The 12,080-nt window shown below is 47.8% G+C and overlaps 1 protein-coding gene across 1 annotated transcript; it reads right to left on the reverse strand.

Annotated features, from left to right (window-relative positions):
* Positions 1-3,106: 3,106 nt before the first annotated feature.
* LOC119378947 (translation initiation factor eIF-2B subunit alpha) lies at positions 3,107-4,142 on the reverse strand. Its single transcript, XM_037648045.2, has one exon. It carries the CDS (start codon positions 4,031-4,033, stop codon positions 3,119-3,121), a length of 915 nt encoding a protein of 304 aa, XP_037503973.1. The 5' UTR covers positions 4,034-4,142; the 3' UTR covers positions 3,107-3,118.
* Positions 4,143-12,080: the final 7,938 nt, after the last annotated feature.

A 12,080-nucleotide genomic window follows, 5' to 3' on the forward strand; every position in this document is an offset into this window, starting at 1 on the left:
GAGGAGCAGAGGCGTCAAGAGTGGAATATGGCAGTTCGCCGCGATGCTTTCGCGGTCTTGTCACCTTGAAGCAGTTTTTGTCGTACACAGTGTTACGAACTATTAACGGGGAGAAACGCGATGATCGTGCTCATTTGAAAGGGAAGTGCGTTTGTGAACCGAAGTTACAACAAATAGATAGCCGCTGTACGTTTCGAGATTGCGCGCTGGCTTTCCGAGTCAACCATTTGTAATGTTACAGCAGCGGAGCATTTGGGCTTATTACACCACAGTTTAAATAACGTACCGTGAGTACTAAGTGTTTAATTCAGCTGATTGCGGTACATTTCCCGTCGCGGCTCCCTGTAAACAGAATTAAGCTGTATGTTTGCACTGAGCGTTTATATTGGGCCTTGCATGCGACACGCCGTGATTGCTTAGAAGGCTGAAGTGTTGCGCTGCTAAAATCGTGGTCATGGGTTCGATTCACGCATACAGCAGCTGCATTTCGATGGGAGCGAAATGCACTAACACCGGCGTACTTAGATTTACGTACACGTTAAAGAAACCCAGGTGGCCGAAATTAATTCCGAATTAATCCACCACGGCGTGCCTCGTATTAATGTCATGCGTTCGGCACGTAATAAAAGCCTTGCATGCCGCTTTGGAAACGAGCTGAAAAAAGAACCAAGGTGGCAATTAAATTTTCGATGGCTTCGCGAATTCAGATGCGCTTATTATTGGGCACAAATCTCGGCATAATCATACACATGCGCGATCCCAGTGGGTATTGTATAGTATCAGGGGCGTAGCCAGAAATTTTTTCGGGGGGGGGGGGGGGGGCCAACCATACTTTATGTATGTTTGTTCGTGGGTTTGTATGTGTGCGTGTACATATACGCAAGCAAAATTGAAAATTTTCGGGGAGGGTTTGACCCCCCCCCCCCTGGCTACACCCCTGTATAATATGATGCTGACCAAGCGAGCTCTCGAAACAACCAAAGCGACATTCGAATAAGCGAACACGGTGCGTGATGAGGCGTCGATATTATTCGAAATGAAACACGCCTCTGCAAGAAACATGCATCGTCGAAGTGGGCATGAAATATTTATTTATTTTTTGTTTGCGTATATCATTATGATGTCAAAGGGAGCTCTAAAAAAATCCAAGGCGACATTAACTTGCGATCCGATGTTGTTATCATTCGATGCAAACCTCGGCAAAAGTGAAACTCCCACGAAACTGAACACTGCGCATTGCGATGCAGCCAGTGACTCAACAGGGCAGATGTAAATTTGTGCTCTTCACACTGAGCTCATAATAAATTTAAAGCCGCACGACAAACTTGGCATCTAAGCAATTGAAAAGTTATCAATAGAAAACGCACTCGAAAGCGTGCTGGTTGGTTGCTGACAGCTCCGAGTATACACGACTGCCGCAACGAATGTGCGTTTTACCGGTAACATAATTACAGAACTCGCGCAGTCACCTCCCTACTCATGTCAAAGAAATGTGCCCGTTCAGCATCTGCACGCACGTAGCGCTCGCACAAACAGCATCGCCCTTGACGACCTGCTCGGTCCCGAAAAGGTGGTCGATCAACCGTCCTCCTCTGGTAAGATTCCCACCGTTAAAACGTTTTTTTCCATCTCTGGGATCTTTCTAAACCTTCAGAGCAAGCGACACGTGAAGCTGCACGTGCACGGCGAGCAAAGAACAGCGCGTGCAGGGTGCCTGAACGTGCGGAGACAGCGCAGTCAAAAGGCAGGCGCGGAGAGGGGAGCGACCGGTTTTCGCTAGAAAGGCGGCGAAACGCGTGCGCCGCAGCGCCCTAGTTCTTCCACCGCTCCCTAGAGCACCAGGTGTTTAATTAATACTTCAAATATGTACATGAAGCCTCGAACTGATAAAACCGCTGTTGCCCTCTAGGAGCGGTGGAAGAAGTAGTGCATAAGTGTTAAAAACCAGTCATAACTTTCTTCGCTACGTCAGTCGACAGTCGAGTCGAGGCGCTGCGTACGGCTGCGCATTACTGCGCATTATGAGAACGCGCGAGGATCGAGCAGCGAGCTTATGAAGAACGGTGACGAAAGCAGAAACGGGAGCTAGCCCGTCAGCTGCGCTGTTCACCCACCTTCACAGAGAGCAACGGTCTCGAGCTTTTTGTTCCACTACCCTTTTTAGACGACCAAAGGAACTAGCAGATAAGGTTCACCAAAGCTTATCAGTTGATCGCCGGAGAGCTTTCCTTCGTCAGGGTCAATAAGCTGAAAGAGCCTTCTGCTACAGCCGCTGTCCGTATGTGTGTGTGTCACAAACCGCTGGCATTTATTCATTTTCTCCGATCAGCTCCCGCACTTTCGGCGCGGCGAGGTAGCCGGTTCACTCGCAGTGATGCCATCGTGTTCGCAAGCAGGAATCATCGCACCGGAGTGACTGGCGGGTCAGTGGACGCGCTTTACGCGTGTTTGGAAGGGTCGTAAAATACGCTACAGCTAATTGTGGCGCTCAAGAAGGCCTCGCTTTACAGATGCTAAGTGCGTTGGGTCTGCACGATTACATTTTTGTCCCAGACAAACGCAACACTGCCAGTGAATAAACGATGTTTTTACCACCTGGGGGAACCTCAGGTACAAGCGCGTTTATACCAGTTAACTTATCGGGTATATCTCATTTGTTCTTCAGAGTCACAAAAATCATCGGTCGTTGTGCACACTTTCATTTCCATTCTAGACTTGTCCAGATATATTCGTTTTTGTTTTACTGTTCAAAAATGAGGAAACCTAAGCTAGATGGTTATTATCAGGAAGTTAGAAGCTAGCATTAGCTGTCTGAGATATTCTACGAATATATTAATAGCTTGATGGACTCTTTCGTACAGCTGTGTTGCGTCGCTGTTAACAAAGTTGTGTGCAGGGACCACGGTATTCGGGCCCTCATTTGTCTCCTCCGTGATCGCATTTTTTTTTTTTTCCCCCTTTTTTCGACCTCGACTGATATTTGAGTAGTGGCTACAACAAGAAAGGCAGGCTTCTGACGGCGCACTTCCTCAAGCATGACGCATCTCAATGCGATTACATAACTTTATCAACCAAAATGAACACCACTCACAGCGGTTGCGGACTATTTGTACGATTTTCACAAATACAATTTAATAAGCTCATCGCTAACCGCGGACGGCGTTAAAATACCAAGGTCCGTGAAGAGCAGCGTAATGTACGCAGGTGGCGTGTAGTCGACCATTGGGTGCTCCTTGGAATGATGTGCTTTGCCGTTACACTTGTCCGTCGGGTACTTCTGCTCATCAGGCAGATCCCTCTGGTTCAAAGGGTACTTCCTGGCAAACTTGAAGCTCTCTGCGAGCACGTAAATGGGAATGTTCTTTTCCTTGGCACACATGGCCATCGTGTAGGTGCCAATTTTGTTGACGATACCGCCACTTTCAACCACGCCCTCTGCTCCCAGTAAGACCATGTCCACTTTTTCCAAAACATAGCCAACTGCGGCGTCAACTATCAATGTCACACTGATACCTCTCTCCGCAAGCGCCTCGTACAGCTGCCGGCCACTGTAATCGGGCGCCGACTCGGTCACATACACAGTAAAGTGCTTGTGGTCCTCTGCCGCAGCGAACAGCGTGTCACGCACAACACGCGAGAAGGAATGCGTCAGGATCGTCGAGCGGTCCTGGACAAACGGGGCCGCAAGCGCAGCGATCTTGCAGCGTGCCGCGCGCATTTTCTCCAAGAATGTTCGGCCCCGAGTGGACATATTTTTCTTGCACTCGTCGATGGTGCCATCAAGCGCGGTGAGCGTAGCGAAACGCACAAATAACTCGCACGCAGACCTTACGCACGCGCTTGAACACTTTTCGGTGATATCGCTAATAACATACTGAAGATTTTCTTCCATGCCCTGGATGGTCGTGTAGTCGTCCTTTTCGATGAACTCAAGCAGCAGTTGCAACGAAGCCACAGCAGGCGACAGGTCGGAGTTGTCGCGGAGCATGGCTTCTAGGTTTGTGTTGATAGATTCGGCGTTTGCAAGTTCCATTTCGCCGACTGACAAGGCAGAAACGTGGCACCACAAGCACGCCGTCAACTCACACCGAGCATGCTGCAACAACCGGAACCAGCCGGAACCACCGGAACTGCCGGAACGGCTCGAAATGGCTCGAACAGCCAGTCGAACAGCGGCTGTCGGAGGAAGCGGAAGTGTGCCGAGCTAAGGTGCAGAAATCAGACCACAGATGGCAGCACGACTTACAGGTGACATTATTGACTATAGGTGGCGCCACATGCTCGTAGCGATGCAATACCAGTGAGTTATGCCCGCGAGTACAATCGGTACAGTATGAGCAGTATGACAGTATCACGATAAACCCGTTTTGTTCATCGAACGCCGGTAATTAAGGGTGTGCGAATAGTGAATTTTAGAATCGAATCGAATACGAATGGAGTAATATCGGAATAGTTTCCGAACAGTAAGGCAATCACTTTCAAAGCAGCCCTAGAATTCAACAATATTTTATTTCAAATTTTATACTTTTAACCGACGAAAAAGACAGCACTTATGAACTCAGGTAAGTTCGTGTACAGCAGTGAATAGAGCCTTCGGATTACTTCGCAAGTGTAGGCTGAAATGCTGCAGTGTTCAAGGTCGTACTTCGTTACCAGCTTATCACAGCATGGGCCTTAGCATGGAAAGGAAGTAAACATCAGGGTTCAATACTGTACCTGCAACAAAAATCGCATTTGCAACATTTGCGTCTGTTTTGTTATTCACGTAAACGCGAGAGCATGTGAGTATATGCCACAACCCCTTGCCCCATACGGGCCGCATATCTAGAGAGGCTAGGAGAAACCCTTCCAGCCTCTCTAGCATATCTTAGGAGCCCTAATTAGAGCGCCATTTTGTTCTATGGGCGTGTATAATGCTGGAATGAACCTTTCACAAACCCAATTTTAAAATTTGATCAAATCGATTACACATTTATTTTGTGTACCTCGCTTTCAACGCACAGAAATAATGCGGCTTTTATGTCATGCATATTTTTTTTTAACCATTAACATATAATTAGTGCTCTGGAGCACAAGATTATTTTAATTTGGAACTCCCACGTGGCGCTTTGAGCATTAATATGTTGAAACTGGTGTCACATCATGATTATAGGGGGTATGCGCCTATATATAGTTAACTAACCGGCTACAATTCGTAAATTTTGCAATGTGCCATAATGCAACTATATAAAAATATTGTTAAAAAAAATGTTATAGTTCTTTTGCGAGCAATGCCCGCCTCTTAAAGCATTCCAATTCAACATCAGAATTGTGCTGTCGTAGGTAATTTAAATAAATAAATAAATATATATATATCTATATATATATATATATATATATATATATATATATATATATATATATATATATATATATATATATATATATATATATATATATATATAGGCCGCGGAGGCCGCATATATTCGATATATGGATTAACCCCAGCTGGTGCGTGCCTCATAACCTGATCGTTATTTTAGTGTGCAAAATCCTTAAATATACATTTATTTTGCCTCCTTTTAAATTCTGCATTTTAAAATAAAAACCTGGTATATAGGGATAAGCGGCCGGGTTTCGTCTGTGCATACGACCTCGTGCTGGGGAGTATAGAAATCCTGACCCGAACGGCGCAGATTCGATCCCGGCCGCGGCGGTCGCATTTTCGGTGAAGACGAAAATAGTAGAGGCCCGTGTGTTTAGATTTAAAAGTTGGAAGCAGAGGAGTGCGCAGGGCCCTTCCCCTCCCGTTGGTCGAGTCCGAAAGAAAGCGATGGCGTGCTTCTCACAGCGGCCTGTCATTTGTCCCCGGCTTTCCGACGATAAAGACGGGAAGTAAACAATTCTTCGAATGCGCATCAGGTGTCCTTTGTCGTCACTATCGTCAAAAAACATGCGTAGCCATAACCCTGCGCATTAAAAAAAAAAATGACGTGAAAGGTCCGACTGAGTATGAGACAATTCGCGCCCCCCCTTTAGATAACTAGAGGGGGGGGGGGGGAGGTTAGAGAACCCCATGTGGCTGATATTTCCGGAGTCTATACAGCGTGCCTCATACTCATATCGTGGTTCTGGCACGCAAAATCCCAATAATTATTGCATTTATCAGCAGTATAAATCCGTAGCCACCAGAAGCGTAGCCAGAAATTTTTTTCGGGGGGGGGGGGGGGGGTACAACCATCATTTTTGTATGTTCGCGCGTGCGTTTGTATGTGTGCGTGTATATATGCACATGCAGAATCGAAAAATTTCAGGGGGGGGGGGTTCAACCCTCCCAACCCCCTATGGCTACGCCCCTGGTAGCCAGCCACTGAGCACACCGCGAAGCAGGACTAGCAACCGCAGAAGCGGTTAAATGTATGCGATGTTTCATTGCTCGGCGCAATGACTGGCGAGCGTACTCGATGTCGTTATCGGGTCCCAAGGCGATTTCGCTGTTCTGAACGAAGAAACGGAATTATTGCGCTTCATCTTCGTCCAGACTCAAGGTTATCTGCTGCAACGGGTTTTCTGCCGCGACGGTTCTTCAATGGTTATCTGCCGCCAAGTCGCATGTGTGTTTGTTGCAAAGAGCGAACTCTGTATGGGGTCTGTCTGGTATGGCACGTGTACGGCGTTGATGCGCACTTCGACCAGATGGGTGATGCGGCTCTTTCGTTTATATCCACGCCGGTTTCGCTGAAACTAGCAATGGTACGACATGTCTAATGACAACTTATATACGCGTCAAAACTTCCTCTTGCTCGCTCAAGATGGCAAGTGTTATTGTGTCGGCGAAATTTGTGAACTATGCGTGTTCCTCAGATTTTGCTTGAATCGCTAGCTTTTTCTGTCAGTGTGGTCACTGAGAAAATAAGGGGTATTTTGTGGAAAGGACTTCAAAGCGTGCCGCTTTCTGTGGCTCGGGGCCATGTGCCGTCAACCACCTGCCGCGCAGCTCTTCGGGGAAGCGTCATTCTTCCACATGCAAGAAAGAGGCCTGCGTCGCGAGGCGCAAATATGTGTCGGCGTTGCGAAAAAGCTCACAGGAAGCGGCATTCTTTGAGCTCATCTTTGGAGAGCCTTATATCATCTAGCTTGCGCGCTATCTCTCTCTCCTTCCTCGGTCTACGCACTCGCAGATAAGCCTTACAAGCCCTATTGAAGTTATTTATTTATTTAAATCGTTTATTACCTTCCCGCCGCTTGTCTGTCGTTCTATGTAATTTACAACTCCGCTTGAATTGATGCCACTTAATTATATTTGACGCATGAATAATATTTTCCTACAACCGGCTAAATAGTACTCGCCGCACTTCTGGCAAAGATGATATTCCGTTTTAACCGCGGAGTTGTTTAAGCCGACCATTAGGCCGTGCAGAGCGAACAGAAAAATACCGCCATCTTGAACCGGCACGCGCCCTCTTCTTCAACTTCTGCTACGTTCCCAGAACACGCGCGCCGATTTGCCCGGCGTGGGATGCAATAACTCTGATGGGCGAGAGAGCGAGTACAGTGGGAGAGAGAAAGAGAAATTCTCGGCGAAAAAAAATTTCTTGACGAGGCGGGATTCGAACCTGCATACCCGCGACCCAAAGGCGAGCATCGTAACCACTCGGCTATCCAGGCACGCTAGCAGAGTACATAGCCTTGTATAGTATAGTATAGCAAGGAGGTGGGAAAGGGAATTGAGGGTGAGGAGGTGATATGTTAGGGTAAGGAGGAGGGGAGAGAGTAAAGCATGGCGTAGAAAGAAAGAAATAGAGAGAGTCAAAGAGAAAGGAAGAGCGAGAAAGAGATAGAAAGAAAGAGGAAGCGAGAATTAGAGAGAGAGAGACAGACGGAAAGAAAAGCAAGAAAGGGAAAGAACGAGAAAGAAAAAAAAATACATAAAGAGTGAAAGGTTTAAATGGAAATAAACAGAGACAGAAAAAAAGAGGGAGATGAGAGAAAAAGAAAGAAATAGAAAAATAAAGAGAAACAAAGAAGGCCGCCAAGCTCCGCATTTCCTTCAGGCTTGGCGTCACTGGTGCGAAGCTGCCTTCACTATTTATGCGTATAAATCTGCATAAAGCTACCTTAGTGCCGGAATCTTGAACGCTGCATAATTAACGTTCCCTTCTGCATCTTTCCTCGACGTCACAGAGCCGTACAACGGTTCTTCATGAACTTATCAACGTGCAACGCGGCTCATGAAGGACTTCCTTGGGGAGTTGGTGTTTCTCACATCAACAACTCGGCATTCAGCCTCTGTTAACCTTTTTTTCTCTCTCTAATGCTGAGCGTGTACATCTGGCTTGAATCTATTCTGATAAATTTTGAAATGCCTAACATCATTGTCTGTTTTATGACAGAAATGTAGTTTCAAGCGCCCATCTGTATAGCGCCTCAAACACGCTTCAGAACATAAAGATTCGAGTAATAAAAATTAAATTAATAAAAACATATCGCGTTTCGCTCTGCGCAATGTTGGTAAAGGTGCAGGAACAGAGACGTAGCGTTCCCATAAAAAAAAAAAAAAAACTGCAGTGAGGGAGTCATGCGTATACACTCACACACAAGAGAATAAATCAGTCATTGTTGTGGTCAAATGTTGGAAATTAATGTAAGCAATGTCATTACTTTCGCGCGGTTAATTTACACAAGTTCAATTCCACTTCCATGTACAGAACACACACACACACACACACACACATATATATATATAGACGGTAATTCGGGTTGCCTCAGTATCGCAGCCAAGGGGGAGAGGGGAAGGGGGGTAAAGATCAATCGTAATGTATGAATTCAAGACTACACAGTTACTTTTGGTCATATCTTCGAATGTTTAGCACGTTGAAGAATCTTGAAAATTGAAAATTTGACAGCGGGTGTCGTCAAAATTAGCCTGGCTCCGCTGAGTGTGTCTCGCTTCACAAGCATAACAATGCGAAACGTGCAAGTTCTATACTTTGGTCGCTATGGCTGCAAATTTCAGCAGCTCCGAAGGCTGTAAATTTCACTGAGCTGCTCACTTTTTTTGCTCCCCTTCACTTTTTGTAATGATGCCTCAAGCCTTGGCCCATGCTCCGCAGTGAGTCCGCTATGTTTTTATTCTCATGCTCGAGTATTATCGAGTTCAATTCAGTTTTATGACGCACTGGACAGGTTTTATTGCTTCAACAGCGTACGTGCTTTGGGTTAATAGAAATGCCCTCTGTCGCGTGAAGCTTTTACTGAGATGAGAGCACGCAGTCCATCTCATTAAGCCATTGTCGGGAGTAGCTGCAAGAAAGATTCGTCGTCTCGCGCGTAATCTCACGATTGCTCCTTTGATTATTAGGCAGAACTGAGGCCGTCGTTTCGAAAACTTGGATCCGTTATCAGAAAAGAATTTCCTAATTTCTCGCGACGTGACGCAGCACTGTTGTGGCGGCTATAGGCGTGCGCCAGACTCTCGATTAGCAAAGGTAACCGCAAGACCCACAGAAAGAGACAACACGGAGCGGGTGTGTTGTCTTTGTGTGTCCCGTGTTGTTTTGGGGTTACCTTTGCTAATCATGAATCACCAACTGGCCTACACCCACACTCTTCTAAGTTCTCCATCAGAGAAGCCAAGATTCAACCCCCCCCCCCCGCCCCCCCACCCTTCATCGTTGTTCGCGTCCGGAAGAAGCCAAGCTTCGCAATGGACGCAAGAATGGAAATGAAGCGATGACGTGCAGCTGACAACGGCCTTCCCTTGGTCCCCGGCTTTCCGGGCGTAGAGCTGCGAAGTAAACAGTTCTTCGGACAGCGGCCGCCATTATCGTCAAAAACTTGCCTGCATAGCCATAACGACGAGACAGGTCCGACTGAGTAAAGGTATGGGGCCCCCTTAATGACTTGCAGTAAATCGTCGGCAATTTAAAACACCTTTATAAATTTATATCCAGACTTCTAGTAATTGCTACTTCAAGTCTTCTTGTGCGACGTAAAGTAATTTTCCGTCAACAGTCGACAGTTTCTTTTTTCTTCTTTTTGCATAACCGGCATGAGGCGTTTCACTATTCTTACTGGCACCGCCTGCACCCATCAACTGTGAAAGTTGTCCCGGCATATTAATTTAGCTAACTCGATTCCAGCAAAACCTATTTCACATCGATTAACTCGCGGATGCGGCACTGACGCAGTCACCATGGGACATGTACTACGGTTCAACGCTGTACTAGCTATTTGTATACGCAAGACGCGGTTCTAGATGCGCATGCGGGCCTCCTGCGCTAAAACACCATTAGGAAGGGAAGACTGTTTGCCAGCACGGATGCGAGCGCTCGGCGTGTCCCGGCGCGAGGAGCGCTCCCCGGAACGCACTAGAGTGGGCGCTGTGGGCGCGCTTGCAAGAAGCGTCATCTCATTATCTTGTCTTCCGACAGCGCAGGCTGTGTGTCGCCTCGCCGTCGCCTGGCAGCGATAATGGGGCGGGTGCCGCCGCTGCTTCTCTGCTCCTCGGCAAACATGCGCGTGCTCGGTGCCGGCATCAAAGGATCCGAGCGGTTCCGCCGCCCGCGTTGCCCAAAATAGGCCGCGGGCTCGTCGCTTTTTTACCGCTGCCGGCGAGTACACGATGAAGCGCGCGCCACGCTTTTCGCGTCCAGCGGCGTTTTTTGCTTCAAGAGTCGCTTTCACCCGAGCTCATCCATGCGCGCGCCCGCATAGCGGTTCAGGAGTGCCGCTGACTGCACACACGAGAGTGGTTTGCTCGAATGAGTTCGTTTATTTGTTTCGTTGCGACAGACTCTATCATCTGTGAGGAAAACGCTCCACCATTGTCTTGAGCGCGGGAAACTCGGTTTTATGAAGGTGGTGTGGGGGGTGAATGGCTGTGATGGAGAGGTTCATTCCCGGGCGATATATGCTATGATCGGCCATATATATAGTTGTCGAGTTCAGATGGGAAGGCCGGAAATTCTTTATAGGCGTGCCCACTTTTGGTGTTAGAGCACGATAGAAACATGGCAGGGCATTATACAGCTTGACCAAGTTTTGGCGTGCTCCCCTAGTGGCGTATGTTAAACTGGAGCGTTCGATCTGTTCAATTTCATAACGTCGATCGACACCTACCACGTTAATGCCAACAGTAAATTTGTACTGTTAAATGTGAGAAGTGTGCCTTTTCACTGGCTACGCCGTCGTCTATATAAGGTACACGCTCCCCATTCCTATTTTCATTTTCAACACATCTTTGTCATTGGAGCCGGCCTTTATCTTGGTGTGATGGAAAGTATCGCTCAGGCAATCGCTGATGACGCGTGTTTGTTTCAACTGTTAAGGTGTTTAATAGACAGCACTCAACGACAATGAGTAATGGCGACAGTCACGGCAAGGCACGAACTCCCTGCGCGAGCGGCTTTCTTTCTTCAAGCAGCCAAAGAGGATGACCCACTAGAAGGCGCTGGAGAGCGTAACCCATTACCATGTCCCAAGGCTTCTCTACAATTACCCCGGGTACGAAAAGGGAGCCGTCCGGCGACCTAACAGCTCGTCACTATGAGTGGGTCATAGTAAGCCTTGAGGCGCTCCACGTTGACAATGTCGCGCCCTCGACGGCGCATGTCCGAAGCTGGCTCGATGGGTTCGATCAAGTAGTTGACCGGGGATGTGCGCTCGACGACCCGGTATGGGCCTTCGTATTTCGGCAGCAGTTTTGAAGAAAGGCCACTTGCAGTGGCAGGGACCGAGAGCCATACGAGCGCTCCAGGAAGGAACGTGGGTTCAGAAGTGGTGGTGCCATCGCGAATGCTCTTCTGCAGCTCTTGTTCCTGCGTCGTAAATGTCTTGGCAAGCTCGCGACACTCTTCAGCGAGCCTGGCTGTGTCAGAAATAGGCGCACACTCAGATGAATCCGGCTTGTATGGAAGTATCGTGTCGATGGTGTGCGACGGGTGCCTTCCGTACAGTAAGAAGAACGGCGAAAAACCAGTAGTGCTCTGAGGGGCAGTGTTATAGGCGTAGGTGACGAAGGGCAGAATGGCATCCCAATTGGTGTGATCGGCGGCGACGTACATTGACAGCATGTCGCCGAGCGTGCGGTTAAAGCGTTC

Source organism: Rhipicephalus sanguineus, chromosome 1 (genome assembly GCF_013339695.2).
Source record: "Rhipicephalus sanguineus isolate Rsan-2018 chromosome 1, BIME_Rsan_1.4, whole genome shotgun sequence".
Lineage (NCBI taxonomy): Eukaryota > Metazoa > Arthropoda > Arachnida > Ixodida > Ixodidae > Rhipicephalus > Rhipicephalus sanguineus.

What these genes read in the sequence shown, in the direction of transcription:
- LOC119378947 (XM_037648045.2), bottom strand. Translation starts at nt 4,033, where the DNA reads ATGGAACTTGCAAACGCCGAATCTATCAACACAAACCTAGAAGCCATG.